Source organism: Athene noctua, chromosome 3 (assembly GCF_965140245.1).
Source record: "Athene noctua chromosome 3, bAthNoc1.hap1.1, whole genome shotgun sequence".
Taxonomy (NCBI): domain Eukaryota; kingdom Metazoa; phylum Chordata; class Aves; order Strigiformes; family Strigidae; genus Athene; species Athene noctua.
In genome coordinates, this window is record NC_134039.1 from 38,755,594 (window position 1) to 38,771,421 (window position 15,828).

Genomic DNA, 15,828 nt, shown 5'->3' on the forward strand with positions numbered 1-15,828 from the left:
TCTGGCAAGTAACTGGTGACTTGACTAATTTGAATTATCTTATAGAGCTAGAGGAGAATGGCTGCTATTTAGCCTTAGTTGTGCTTCTGCACTATGTGAAAAAATAATTGCACTGGTCTTTAAATGATTATGGAAAGTATATCTGTATTGCAGACTGCAGTGAAGTACTAAAAATGCATTTGTCCTAAACAAGCTGAACCATGTATCTGAGGCAGTTCAGCTTTTTTCAAGCTAAGTTATCCCTCTGATAGTAAATGTAAATAGTCTATCCTGTTGGAGAAAGACTGCTTCCAGCATCCAGGCTAGCTACTGCAAAAATGGCTCAATTACTTATTAAAAAAAAATAACACCATGACATGCATGAATGACATGCAGTAGATCCCCAAGGTTTGTGGGGGAAGAGAAAGAAGGTGGCAGCAGGAATAACCTCTCCTGCCAGCATCACTGGGAGACACTCTGGAGGAACCCAACTTCAAGTTCCTGAAGTGTCAAAGCGTTACACAGTAGCGCAGCAATTCATTGTACGAGCTTCTGCAGACATTTTGAAACAAAAATGCTCTTCCAAATTGAAAGAATACTGTCAGTTACTACTGCGTCTTAAATTTTATTTGTTATTCCTATCAAAGTTTAGTGAAATTTTAATGGAATTTTTATCCTGGGCATTACATAAAGCATGTTGTTGAGGCAATAAAGGTTTTTTTTTCAGTTTTTCATTTGGATGGCAATATCCAATTCCTTTGGGAGCACATTTAGAGGTTCCTAATTATTACTTTGGAGGCAGACACCAAATGGCTAAATGTTGCAGTGTTGGACCTTAAGGCATTTCGCTTTTTCTTTTGATCTGAACACCAAGGTTTTCAAATACCAGTGCAAAATCAGATTGAGACACCAGTTTATGCCATTAATCCATTGTGCTTTATGGCCCAGCCTCACAAGTCGAACTGTATTCTGGATTTTCCTTTTTTATTTTTTGGAGGTTGTTCCATTTTTTGGGTTTTGGTTGAGTTTTTTTTTTTAAACACACGACTCCATTCTCCAAAAATCTTCGGTATTTACTTTTTACTACTGCTGACATATTTTTTTATAAACTCAGTGTTTTGGAAAACCAGTTCCTGGAGGCAAATGTATCTGAATAACTCCCTCATCTTTGGGAGAATGTTGCTTCTTGCTTTTACACGTGTAAGATAATAATTCATTGTTTCATTATCATTATCTTTATGGTTAAACTGTATTTTTAAATTTTGATTAATCTTCTGTCTGGGGAAATTGTGGTAGAATCGGTTCTCAACATTTTAGGATCCCTGTAGCATGAGTGATTTGAGAAATACAACTTCCCAGCTTTATTTCTATTTAATTAAATTATTTATATTTAATTATTAAATAAACAAATATGCTGTATTATTTTTAGGGTAAACAGGTTTTTTTCTTCCTAAAATACTTATTAAAATGTTGCTGAATTATTTTCATTGCTATATCACAGCACAAAACCACTCTTGAGTTTTCTGAGTGACGGTAGCTGGGATGTGAATGTATTTCCAGGGACATAGCTTTATGTAACCTGTTTACCTTGTAAGACTTGTAAAAATCAGAAATTCTGTGCTCTTTGCCCCAAACAATTAATAAATATGTATGTTCACAGTGGATCCAGGAACAGTATGTTTTTGTCAGAGTGCCCCCTCGGGGACTTCTGCACGCTTCAGATGCGTAATACAATTGAAGCCGTTTCTTTGTGAGAAAATAGGTTAATGACTTGCCAAAAGGCAGATGTTAATTGGAAAAAGTGCATACAAGTCTTTTTCTTTACAATGTATATGGGTTGCATTTGTTATGACTTGCATCCAAGAACAGGTGCAGTTTCAATTGACTCAGCTAACAGGATGTGCTGAGTATACTCCTCACCAATTTCACCAGAAATTTTAAATCCAGCAGAAGAAAGTGAGTTTCTAAGCTAGTCAGTGAGCAATAAGCTGCATTTATTACCTATTACAGAACATATTTATAACTTAGTATTGTACCTCCACTTAAATGTCTTAATAATATGGAAATAAGGTCTTTGGTTATTTATTGCTATTGAAGAATTTTACTGGTGAGCACTGAGGAACTTTGCGTGAGACAAAATGTTTCATCCCTTCCAAAATACTTCTTTTGTAAGAGTCGGCTGTTGTAGGCATGGTACTGCCAGTGTATTTGTAAATGCAACTTAAAGCTTATTTTCACTCACATGTTTCCTGCCACCAAGCTACACAACCAACTTAAGATCTTTACCTTGTCCCACTTCATTTTCCCTGTCTTCAAAAGCAAAAATTAATAAAACAAGTGGAAAAAAGCCATCCGTGTGTGTCAGGATCAGATAAGATGCTCTTTGATAGTTTACGTGTTTCTTTCCAAGGATCTCTGGGAATTTCTAGGCTACTCATAAGAGTACAGTGGAGCATGGACTTTGGTTTGGATCCATGTGCTTAACCTAACCTTTCACAAGTCACTGTCTCACCTAAGGAGGGCTGGATATAAATTTGGCTGTCTGGGAAGCAGCGACAGTCTAGACCAGTGCAGTAATATCTAGTTCAGGAATCCCTCTGAAGCTTTGGCATTAACGGGGCTACTGAGTCTGCTGGTGACTGGGATCGCATGATTTTTCCCATGCCTATGGCAGAGATCTGGGCATCAGAGGGCTCAGCACACTTGTGGAGGCAGGAGTGGGCTAAGAAGAAATGCTGAGGGTCTCAATGCCATCTAAATGTAGGATTCTGCAACTCAGAGTAGCAGATAGATTTGTAAGCCCCTTTATGGCTTATGTGCCCTTACAGACCTGGGTAAAACAGAAGGACCCAACTTCTCTTCAGAGCTGCTAAAGAGGAAGCATTTGCCAGAAGACAACCATTAGATATCTTTTTCATCGGTTTAGTGCTTTGTATTGTAATGAAATAGTACCTCTGTCTCAAATTTTTTCCTTGTCCTAATTCCCAGAGGCAGTCCCTGCTCCTTTTAGAGAGATAAAACCTTAGGACAAAGAGAAAGTAGAAGGAACTCTGTTCTGGAGGGTGTTACTGAAGCCTGAAGCCTTTTCTGGCCACAATGGTGGAAGCCAGAGGCTTACAGCGCTTATTTCAACACCCATATCGAATGTCAGTTCTCTCATTCAGGAGAAGATTTAGAAGATTCATAAGAAGACTTAGAAGAAGATTTATAAGATTCATAAGCAAAGCATGTTTGCAGTAGTCTGCTGTTTATTGGGACTTTATGGACAAGTGTCATAGAGACAGAAGTCTGGAAAGGTCAAAGCAGTAAAATCCTTTATCTGGTTTCTTCTAAGAAAGATTCAGGTGAGCCATGTGCAAAGGGTCCTGCTGCTTCATGCTACCTTCATCTTGCACATCTCAAGAGGAAACATAAGATGCAATTCACTTGGGTGATGAAGAGGGCAGTATGCTCCCAGGAGCAATTCTTCCTCAAAAGAGCACTTGTTGAAGATTTTTTAATCATTCTTTTTGTTAATATTTTCACCCTATGATGCATGCTGGGAGCACAAGACCCAGGATGTTTGCTAGAGCCTAAAAACATCTTGAAAGAGAGACATAAGATGGTTGGTGATGGTTTTTGACTATGTCCAAGTTCTGCACTGATTACTGGGGGTATTCTCTTAAGTGATGCTACACCTAAAAATCGATGTTGCGAGCAAAAGCAGGACTTGGCTCTTGATCGGTAAGACTTGAAAATTCTTTTACTTCACAGGACCAGCTTTCATTTCTAAGACAATTTTATAAATGTAATAAGATGCCATTAACTTTTCAGTTAAGCAGTGAACGTAATCAGGCAAAGCACAGTAGATTATAAAATTTAATTGTATGTAACTGTACCGAGTGGTTTCAATCTGCGCTGATGTCTCTCCACAGCTTCATTGCCGAAACACTGTGAGCTTTTGTGCAGCTTCTGCAATCTATTCAGTATAGACCTAGCCTATAAATAGCTGTGTTATTGAAAGACTGTGAGAGGTTCATTAGAGAGGTTGTGACAGCCTTGTTCGAGCCAGGGCTGATATAGTACCACTCCAAGTTACCAGAGAGTTTCAGCATGTGGGTAACACTAAGCACGAAGCTGGGCTTTTGGCCATGCAGCAGAGTAGATGCCCCTCCAGTCATCCCCTCAATCACCCCGGCTGCAGACTATCACAAAGTACGCTGCACTTCCTGCCGTCTCTGGGCACAGGCATTTCTTCCCAAACGAAAGCGCAGCATGTGGGAGCTTGTGGTCATGCTGATCGCGTCCCAGCCCAGAGCCAGGATGCTGCTAGGGTGTATGCTGGGGGCCGGGGCCGCAGGACATCCTGCCCAGTGTACCTCCCCACCAGGGCAGATGCAGCCAGGGAGATTAGTCATAAAATCACACGCAAGCATAAGTACTTTGCTGACTCAATAGGAAGTCGCTGGCTGAAGTCAGTGGGTCTTCTCACATGATTGAAGTTACATGCTGAAAATACCTTAATCTTGTGCACTGTATTCACATAACTGGGGGGCAAAGAAATAAAATTTGAATAGCAGCTGATGGCTGTTTTCTTTCAAAGCTACATGGAAAACAAATATAGCCATTATAACTTGATCTTTTATATTTAAATACATACTTTTCTATTTATTTCACAGGTATCTGAATTAGAGCCTCCCACTTCTGGCTCTGGCACTCAGGTAAATGAAGAGTATGCAGGACTAGGTCCTCAATTTGTATGCAGAACTTATCCTGCAATCTTTTCGGTACTCCTTTGGAAGAGATGCTAGAATAAGAGAGGTTTCCAGTGTCATTCAAAACTATGAAAGAGGAAATATCCCCCGTTTTGTCTTTTTTTCTTTTATAAAGAAAAATGCTCTCAGCTATTCAGCTATTCCAAGTTGTGTATGTGTTTTCCACATTTCTGTCTTTTATCAAAATGCTCAAGTTAGTAATTTCAAAGTGAGTGAGTTATGCCCTTGTTACATAATCTGAGTATTGGGAGGAAATTATCCATATTTTCCTGTCTAATGGATTTGGGAGGAACAGGGAAGAATGCAAAACTAACAATCTGCAATATCTGAAAAAAGCAATTCAGAATGAAAAAATGACGGATACAATAAAAGCACTCTATCCTCACCCAGCATCTTACCATTATTTTTACATCTGTGTACATTGTACGGTAACAAAGCTGAGCCTTCAGCACTCATTGTGAAAAACCAGACTGAAATGCCCAAGGTCTTATTTTTAAGATTTGCCCCATATAAGGAATCACTCACAAAACTATATATAATGTAGCCCATTAATGTTAGCTGTAGCACACCCAGTTTTTCTTCTTTTTTTTATTATTATTTAAGGAACGTTTATGCCATAAGAAACACTGGCTGGGAGGTTTCCAATAGCACAGGTTTTTGTCAGAGAATGCCGATTTGTCGTAAGCAAAATGTTTTGCAGAAGCATCTCTGTTTGGATGAACTTCCGATGAAACACAGGCAGGTTTCCATCACAAGCCTTCCTGATTTCCTGCCAGTTTGCCTGGCAGCTCTCCAGGCTCCACAGCTCCAGGATGGCTCTCGACTGAACCTGTAATTCTTCCTGACTTCTTTTTTTTTTTTAAATTAGAGGGAAAAAGCCCTGGGAGAAATACACATTGGCTCTGCCTGGCTTTTTCTGATTGTTCAGAATTTTGACAATAAGGACCTCGTACAGCCCAGTCCCTTGGGTTGCTATGTGGGAGACCCAGAGCAGCTTTCCTCGCTTCCAGAGAAGCTGCTCAGGTTAAACTGCCCTGGAAATGAAATATTTTTTGTACCACATGGAGCTTAATTTCTAAACATTTTCAGGAGACCTCCCAATGCCAATATTCTCTCCTCCTCTGTATTTGCTTAATTGCACTGTGGTTTCCCTGTACTAGCTGTGCCCTTCAGCGCTGTCTCCTTCACTCACTTCTCCCAGGCCAGAGGCTGCATCAACCTTTCTAGTGTCTTCTGAGCACTCGTGGCTGCTGGAATTTTGGTCATGAGGTGGTTTCTTGGGACCTCAGACACAGATATACTCCAGAGCACCACCTCAGTGCCTGTATGTTTGTGCTTTGGCTGCTGCTCCATGGTTTATCTGCTTCATTTTCCTTGGAGCCAGCCTCGGGGGTGCCAGTTATTTCATTTTTTTCTCTTTAGTGTGGGGTTATCCAAAGGCAGGACCATGCACAGGCATGTGCCCAGGATCCTGGGAGCTCAATAGCTGAAGCAAGCTGGGAAAGGCACATAACTTCTCTTTCACCTCAGGGCTCATGATGTAAGCAGTCAGCTTTATCTGCCTTTGTAATCTAGACTCTCAACCTCTAACAACCTCCTATATTTTTTTTCCCTTCAGCCCATGAGTTTCATCAGGATGTTAATTGCGTCTGTGTACTTGGGTTAGCTTGGCTTTGAAAAGCATCTGACTGAGAAGACGCATTTGGCCAACATTGAGAAGATCTGGTGATTTAAACTCTGGGTTGATTTGGTCTTGGTGTTACCAAACAACAGAATCCAGGTGTAAGCATCATTTTAATACTCTCTTTAAGCATTAGAGTATCTCATGTTTTCCAGACCTCACAGTTTTAATGATATTTTCTCAATCAGGAAACCCATTACATCCAAAAGTGGATTGTTCAAGAGGCTAGTGCAGCCAACAGAATCAAACTGTACTGCTGTCACAGCATGGTCAAGAGCTATAGAAAGAATGGGAATAGAAAGAGATGTGCCCCAGTGTCATTTTCTAGGTGATGCTGTAAGCCCTGCCAGACCCCAAAACCTCCAAGGAGAAGAGGCTTTAAGTTTTAGGGGTGTGTGGAAAAGGCAACACCAGCAGAAGCTGAATGGAGGCAGAGAGAGATACAGGGAGAAGGCAAACATGAACCCCATTCTGCTTAAGTACAGCCTCTGATAATTAGGTCGAACAGTCTTCCCAAACATACCCACAGACTCTGCCTCCTTCTGCACTAATGCTTTGTTCTGCCTATATTGTCCACCCTACTGCAGCCCATCAGTTCTTGGCTTATCACTTCCTCTCTGTGTTTTCACCCTCTCTTCTCTCCAATCCTTTTCCTCTGAACAAGTATTTTGCAGCCTACAATTAGTGCACTTGGCTGAAGTCTTGTTGAGCATATCAGGAAGTTTTCTGGATCACTCATGGGTGGAGTTTCCCAAAAGCATCAATTTGGTATTAATGGTGTATAAACAATGGGTCTGCCAAACCCTGAATAGTTTGAGGAAACCTCAAAATGTTGTGCCTTCTTGCAGATTTCTCTGGTGGATTACCTCACACTGCAGAAACACCGTGGCCTCCACTGTCACACAGCAAAGAATGACCATGGGCGTAACCTCAGCATACGCTGGAGGAATCTGCCTCATTTTCACTTGTTTCTTTTGATTGGCCTGATGCTGTTTGGTAGATGCCTGTCCAAGTGGCTGTTAAGAAGTCATGATGGGTAACACAGTCAGAAGTGCAGGCACATTTTCAAAGTTGTGTGTAAATTACCAAGCTCATTTCTGTTGTGGGATAACAAGTTGTATAATAATGACATTGCAGCAGCTATGGGATTGAGTTTGAATCAGTACATTGTCTGCAAGGTGATTTTAAGGAAATATTACAGTTCATATAGTACTAGTATGGCTTGACATACAGAATCACTTAGCTCATTTGGGAGCCCTTACTCCCAGTTAGGAAAGCAGTGGGCAAAAGCTCCTATAATTATTTCAACCACAGACTAGGAGCGCCACAAATAGCCCTCATTTCCTGCATTTCTTTTTGTAAGAGGCTATTCCCACAAATTTCCCAACATGAAAATTTCCCAATGAAATTTTCCATGCTAGGTATCCTTTTCAGGATGAAATTTCTAGAAATTTTCAGCCTTTTTGAAGAATGATATATGTGACCCCACCTTTGGATCTTTCCTGGAGACCTTCTGACATCAGAAAGCTTACAGACAGCTGATGGGAGCGAACTGGTGTAAGAGACATTTCTTCTGAGGACACCAGCAGGCAGGTCACTGAAAGCTATCACAGAGAATGCGGATACAGTGGGACCAATGAGAACCTCAGAGTGGATGGAGACAGTGTGAGACGCCGAGGAGTTTGAAGCAGGACCGAGGAGATTTGTAGTGTTGGGAGGAGTCAAGCTTGGTGCAACAGGAAGAAATTACCCTGGTCCATTAGACCCTGTTTCCTAGCAGTTCATAGAGCAGCCTCTTGCTGGACTAAACATGTTTGGAGCCACTCACTTGGTATCTTCCTCAACTGTGCACCTTCCCTGTGACATGAGTGAGCACAGAGGTTAACACCCTGCTACTGCTGTTGGTATCGTTCCACCTGCTGAAGGGGCAAAGGTCAATATGGTGAACCTGAAAGCATAAAGAAAATGCAGACAGAGCAAGCTATCTGGAACTGTATGTTAAGAACATTTTACTAAGGTAGCTCTTGAGAATGGAATTTTATCTCTGTATCATGAATCTGGCAGCTGTACTCTGTGTAGGAAGCAGTGGGATGGAGATGTGAAAAGGCTGGCAAGGAGGGGGATGTAAACCCCAAAACCTGCAGACTGCAAAGTTATAAGCAAGTGTTTTGAATTCTTGGTTGAGATCTGAGAGATGCTCCAAGGGAGAAAGCAACAGAGTTTGAAGCAAGAGACGAAAAAGCAATGCTGTGATTATAGGTCCAGTTAATAGCTTTTATTGTAGGACGATGAAGAGGAGAGGGAAGGGCCTTTAGAGGGAAGTAATTAGTTTTGCATTAGAACTCTGAAAAGTAGAAATATGAAAAGCTGCAGATGAGGTTGCCTTCTACGCTGCCTGAGAAAAGGGTTCTGCTATCTATCTAACCATGGTTTTATGAACCATAGACCGTGTTTATTTGTTGCTCTTCCAATTCGATTTTATAACGGTGAGTGCATCCTTTTGCATTTTTGAAAATCAATTTGTTGCTTACAGATTGATTTGCCACACTAATATCCTTTCCCTCTCTCGATCCATTCAGCCCCTAATGAACATGCCTTCCTCTCAAGTGTTCATGACCCCGCTGACTCCAAGGCTTTTTCCAGCCTCCTAAGTACCCTGCCACATTCTTCTCCTGCCCCCTTGTCAGTGGCACTGAGTAGGTATCCCCTTGGCTGCCGTGCCTGCTGCTTCATGCCTGTTGAAGGCAGGAGGTCCCACTCACCTGCTAGATGCTTCGCCATGTGTATTCCTCGAGCACAGGAAGCTCCATGCCTGGGAAAGGTGGCGAGCTAAGCACAGCATCATCAAGGGTTTCCTACTAAGCCCAGCACTGCCACTGAGAACGCTTTGCCTCAATGCTGCGTCTGCTGCTTCCCAGTTTGCTTTCTCCTGGAGTCCGTGGCATGGTGCACAACACGTGGCTGCATGGTGAGGGGAGACAGGGCTTGCTTTGGAGTGCACAGCGAGGGTTTGGAGCAGCAGCCTCAGGTAGATGCAGGGGCAAAAAGAAAAGAAATCTGCTCAGTGAACTAGAAATTCCCACACTCTGTTGTCAAACATACTTGTTCACTGGTGTGGAAAAGGGAAGCTGAGGAGAAGAGAAATGAATTTGAATGCATTTTAATTGGGATTATGGGCATATGGTGTGGTGCCGTTTGTTTCCCTCTTCCTGCTCTGCAGTGGGGCTCTAATACCTTCACACATTTGCCTTTGTTATGTCAAAAGGGGAGACAGCAAGCGGTTTCCCTCCCCCCCTCTTTGGGGCCATGCTAACAGCTCTCACTTCACCCTGAACTTTGCCAAAGGAACAATCATGATTTTCAGAAAAAGTGCAGCCAGATTGCAAAAGCAGATTAAGCAGCTCTGACTTATTTTTATTAAATTTTTCAGCTGCTCCTTGGAGGACCTTTGCTATTTTCCAGCAGCTGAAAGGGGAGAGAGGGGACATGATGTCCACAGTACCACATGCACATAATTCACCAGCAGCTGGATAGTTAGGTTTTATTGTTATGATAGTATATTTAGTGTTTTGTAAAAAGCTACTTAGGGAGCTGTTTCCCTTGTTGTACAGCAGTTTGTTAGCTGTGAGATTCAGACATAAGCCTTTAATTATGCCTAGCATCTCCACAAAAGCAATTTCAGTTCTCTCCCCTGCCTCATGATGCATCTTAGGATATTCTGCATTTGAATGTGAACAAGCTATTGTTTAACATAGCTTTAAATCATTACAGAAATGTTGTGTAGCATCCACTGGGAAAGCCTGCTCCCATCTGCCCTGTTCATTTCTCACAGTCACTTTGGGAACGAGGGCCAGTAATCACAGAAATTTGGTTTAAAGGTTAAGCGCAGAGTGGTGTTATCTTCATACACTGTACAAGCTAATAACAGGTGAAGGTGTCACTCAGAAACATTTGAAGAGGAATGTAAAGTTTAAGATTAAGCATCGTTCCCAGCCTTCACATAAGCGGCCTTCCATTCATTTTCCAAAACTGTATAGGACTTGCAGGGTACTTACTTAGAAGCTAATGACACTTCAATGTCTCTAGCAGAGTTGAAGCCAGTCTGAATCTGCTCCTGCTTCCTGTGACACAAACCCTGTGCAGTACACTTTGGACAGCTTGGTGTCATGACATCCCAGTCTGACCCTAACTCTAAGTCTGTAGCTGCTGAATAAAAGTTGAGACTTTTATTTTCCTTCTGAGAATTAAGTATTTTTATTATGGCTTAGACTTGCAGAAAAAAGTATAAAACATTGACTAATGTTATTCAGTATATCCTATCTTTGATGCTTCTTTTGTCCCAGAGTTTCTGTTTCAAATAATGATAAAAAAAGTTGTATTAAATTTACATCAAAGGAAAGTTGGGGAAGCAGAAACATGAATAACAAACACATGCATAATGTGATTCTGAACAAAGAAACCTGGGCCGTCAGTGCGGGGATAGGCCACGTGGGAACACATATATGTCATTGCAGCATGTTGCTAACACATGTGGGGGTCAGGCAGATACGTTCAGGAGCAGCTGAGATCCCTGTTTGAAGGTAAATTTGATAGAATCTGGTTTGTAGGTACTGTGGCAATGGCTGCACTTTACACCTTTATAGAGTGGTTACCACAATCCTTTACGTGTTATCCTGTACAGGCTTCCATATACAGAATGTGCCAAAGGGAGAGTGTAAAGAATATGTACATAGTCAATGTAAAGATTCACGGAAAAAAAAGAATTACAGATGATAATGATATTCTGAAAGTAATTCGTACACATATTTAAAATTAATGAAAACCAAAAATTCATTAGATTGACATGAATTTCACCCATCCAGACCTCAGAGCGCCAAAACAGTTCAGCAGGTTTTTTTCTTCAGCAGCTTGCATTATTACCAGATTTTCCAGTGAAACACAGAGCATGGCCAGTGGGCCACAGCTCTGCATGGAAGTGGGGATGCGTTTCCCCAGAGCAACTGTAAGGCTCTGGATTCAGCATCTTAGTCCAGAGCTCTTCCACAGGAGCTGAGGATATGCTAGCCTTTTGCAAAGGTAATTCAGACTGTTTGCTCTGGAAGCGATTTAGCATTTTTAACTTGTTAGGTAGAAATAGGTATGTTTGACTTTTATTTGTAATACTCCTGGTTTAGTTTGGTTTCACCAGGTATTTGGAATCTTGAACAGACACTGTCTAATACTCTGAATGCATTTCTGCTTTCTGTTACTATCAGCTCTGGACCCTGTTCTGCTGTCCTTCACATCAACCTCAAACTGAGGCAGCACTCCACTGACTGATGGTCTTTATCACCAGATTTTCTGAATGTTCAGCACCCATAACATTGCAGCAGATTTTCAGATTTCAGAAGCAGGCAGCCATCAGCTATGGTAATTACAGTTAGGGCCAAATTCTCAAAAGAACTTGGCATACTGCCTCAAATCTGGTCCCAGGCATGGATACATAGTGTTTTCCTACAGGAATCACAGCTCCGATTTTGGGAGTCACCTAATTCTGTGCCCCATAGAGGAGTCCTGCCTGGGAAGTGTGATGTCAGCATGAAGGTGGCAGGTCTGTCACACGTGGTGATGCAGGTTTGTGATGCTTGTAGCACCAGAGGAGGACAGAAAAAAATGAGAATCCAGCTATTACGAAATGACAGTTATGAACAGGAGGAATCCATAAATACAATACATATTTTATGTTAATAAGATCAGGTGACTGGCCCACTGCATGCAGGGATTGATGTGAAAACAACCACTTAAGTTTTGGCACGTTATAGCTAAATGTACTAGAGCAGGTCTTTAAACCTTAGGCGCCTAAATTACTTTTAATGAATCTCAAAAAGGTACCTAAGGAAACTTAAGATTTACATTCATTACCCTAGGATCTTAAACTTCCATCTATATTACCACTGAAAGATGCTTAGAGCTGCACAAATCCAAAAGAGTTGAAAAAAAATCACCGGAATACCATTATAATCAACCTTAAAATAGGTTTCAGGACAGTAACCACTGAAGTCAGTTGTAGAGGTGAGTTTCTTGAACTTCTGCCTCACCAAAGGCAGAGCCAAGAGTAAAATAAACTGGATGAAATCACTGAATGTAGGATTAGGGTTATCCAAGGGCCTGTTGGCCCTTCTAACGGACCCTTGAAAACTATGCTACCTATTTTTGGAGCAGAGTAAATGAAGGCAGTTCACCAATTTTTAGACTAATCAAAAAAATTTTAAAAAGACAGACAAACAAGGGAGCAAACAAAGTCCCCAAGCCAAAACCAAATAAGTGATCAAAGACCCCTGCCAGTCCCTTGAGGTAGGCAAGGTCACTGCCTGGGAACGCTCTCATGAGTCACAGGCAAAGCTGCTCCATCTCTGATGTGACGCAGAAAGCCATGACAAAATGGCAACGTACTGCTGCTGGCACGTGGGGCTTGGCTTGAGGAGGAGCCCTCACTCCCTAGCTGTATTTCAGTGCCTTGCTAGCACTGCTCAAGCTGCCATCCCCCAGCCCTACAGTGAATAAATGTGCTTGTGAGTGTCTGACCGCTTGCACAACATCCCACCACATGCACAGGCAGTTGCTGAAGCCCTGCCCTGCCAAGGTCAGTGGGAATTTTTGTCATTGACTGGTGCAGGCAGGATTTCCCCCCATGGACACACACCTCCTCCCGGATGCACGTGCATGCGGGTGTTTGTGTATATACATGTGCTTTACAGTACAAAGTACTTACAGGAAGGCAATCATCTCTCTTTAAACATTTTTCTTCATATTACATGAAGTCAGACGCTCACTGTCACAGACACATTTTCTCACAGCTTAATGGTGTTAAAGAGCCCTTCTTGCTCCCAACTGCTGCAATAACAATCAGGTTGGGAGGAAGGGGAAATGAGCAGTGCAGCACACACTGTACCTTCCAGCCACCAGCTATTGTTAAGAGCACGTTGCTCCAGACAGAGTGGCAGCAAGGCACAGGGTGGGAAGCAGGTGTAACCTGCCAGGAACACCAGTCTAGCAAAAGTCAATTTTTAATTCAGACAAGTACCCCTCTTGCCTCAGTTGCCTGTTGCCACCAAACTGAAAGTGGTTTTATATTCCTGTTGCTCAACACTTGAAAGCTTAACAAATGCCTCTGTGGCAAACCAATTTTCTCATTTTCTCATGTCAGCACTTTGGTCATTCATCTGCAAAGTCACCAATCTTTTTTTCTTCAATTCCCTATCATAGCATAGCATTTCACGTGCAAGGGTGCTCTCAGAAGGCACGTTTCCGGACACTTTGCTATAGTTTGGGTTCTTTACAGATGAGTCTGAAATATTTCCTTCTTGCTTATCCTGCTCATCTAGCTTGTTTTTCTTCTACTCTCTTCAGAAAATCCCACCAGTAAAGGCTGCTCAGGCTGTGATAGTCCCCGTGGAGTACTTTGCTCAAGCTACATCTATCTATACAGGTGTATAGCCTGGCACGACTGTCCAAGTTTGGACTTCTGCTGGGTTGCCCAAGCCCAATTCAGTTACCTCATCCTCTAAATTCAGCTGCAGTATAGTGTTGCAGTGCTACTCTACCCTTGCTGAGCCCCTGTGCTGTTCACAAGGCACCCTCTAGGATGGTTTATAAACATGAAGCCAGCTGCCCACACGTTCAAACCCCTTCTTTAGTGCGGGAGCTACTGTTCTGTAGTGCAATATTAATTTTGTTTGTGATCAGGTTTAGTTCACTGTGCTCTTGATCCGCAGCCTTTATTATTACCTTGTTTTCGGCTCTCTGCCTGTTTGCTGAGCACTCACACACTGTGCAGTGCAATATAAATGAGTGTATTCAGCCCAGCTGCCACACAATAAACAAGCATGATGAAAGAACATCACACCTATGCCTGCCACGACCCATCAGGACATTATCTCTGCTCCCTTTCCTCCACCAAGGCCTTTGGATGAAGTACTGCCTTGTATACAGCTCACACATGAAGTGCATTCCCTGGCTGGCTATTCCCTGTCCAGGATTATCCATCAGCTGCAGGACACAGCTGCTTGGCAAGAGGGTCAGTGGACCATGAGAAGGCCTGGCATTTTCTGTCCCTTACTAAGCATTTTCTCCCCTTGTCCCATCTTATATTTCTGTTCTCCTTATAGTTATTGGTCCTCTTTTACCACACGATCATTTTTGAGAAAAAGAATTCACCTGTTTCCTCCTCCCCCTCATGCATCACCTTTCAACTCCAGTTGGACTCTACTTGGGTTTCTTCAGGAGGTAGCTCAATACCCTGCCAAAGCCTCAGGTATTTCCCCCAGCAACTTGTCCCTGACCATCTTCCCCCCTTCCCCAGCAGCTCTTTCATCACTTATGGGTGATATTGCCCTGTTCCTGCTAGCTTGATTTATTTGGCTGGGCTGGGATGATGCTGAAAAACCATGGAAAAAAATACCCCTCAGAAATGGTCTTTCCCCCAAGGAAAATTCTCCTCTTTAAATAGTCCATTTGCATTTGGGAGGAAAAATACAATTTTTGTCTCATTAACATATGATTCCCCAATCATCTGCACTTCTGAGCTCTGTAGCTATTTTATGTTCGTTCCCAATACATATGATTTAACCTGGAGCTATGATGCACAGATTCAGGCTACAGGAAAAGGACTGAGACTTTGTATTAGTAATCAGTTTGGCTTTATTTCACTCAGCGGTGACACTGGACAGTAACAACTTACAAGTAATTTTGGACCAAACAAGATACATCTGTCCCTGCGCTGCAACGGAGATGCATCTGTCTCTGCCCCGAGAGCTGTCATTGTCTCCTCATCTATCACTTCCCACTTGTGGCATCACTTCATCTAGTCAACAATAACTTGCTGTCTGCACTGCCAAAAAACTCTGAAAATGCTCTGAATTTCATACCAGGAAAGGCCATAAGGTGCACTTTGTACGTCAAATGCCTCAGAAACTGGTTGTGTGCTACTGCAAACTCTTTTCCAAAATATATGTGGATACAGCTCTATGTTGTTTGTTGTTTTTCTTTCTGCTGTGTTGGTTTTGAGCACTGGGACCCTAATAAATCATTTCATATTCTGTTTTGCACCTTTCAGCATTGCAGGATAAGAAGCCATCCCCATGTAGGACTGGACTGGCACAGTCCAGGCCACAGCATGTAAACTCAGTGATGCAAAGTCCAATCTCCCCTGTACCTTAAGTGCCCTTGTAAGAGTAACAAACTTGTCTAATTCTTGAAGAAGTATAATGATGCCAGCTGGTCTCCCTGAGTCTGCTTCTATCCCAGTGTCTGGGCTACTGATCTATTTGGGGGACAAACAGTGCCATCAGGATGATGGCTCAAACTAGCCAGGATTCCTGGCTCAGGGGAAGCAGACGCAGACATGCCTGTACTCCTTCCAGAGCTGGATGAGGC

General features: G+C 42.4%; 1 protein-coding gene across 5 annotated transcripts in view; it reads left to right on the forward strand.

Moving 5' to 3' along the window:
• The window catches only part of POC1B (POC1 centriolar protein B), a 72,755-nt gene extending 57,161 nt beyond the window's left edge, over positions 1-15,594 (forward strand). The window contains exons 11-13 of one of the 5 annotated variants that reach the window (XR_012633407.1): positions 4,638-4,679; positions 6,352-6,515; positions 7,836-15,594. Coding sequence is in view for 1 of the 5 variants with exons in the window: in XM_074902763.1 (XP_074758864.1) it covers positions 4,638-4,679; positions 7,263-7,454 (234 nt within the window). In the remaining 4 variants the exon portion in view is untranslated. Of the gene's footprint in view, positions 1-4,637; positions 4,680-6,351; positions 6,516-7,262 lie in introns of all 5 variants that reach the window. The other 4 variants (XR_012633404.1, XR_012633406.1, XR_012633405.1 and 1 more) reach the window with 4 other exon arrangements.
• The last annotated feature ends 234 nt before the right edge of the window (positions 15,595-15,828 follow it).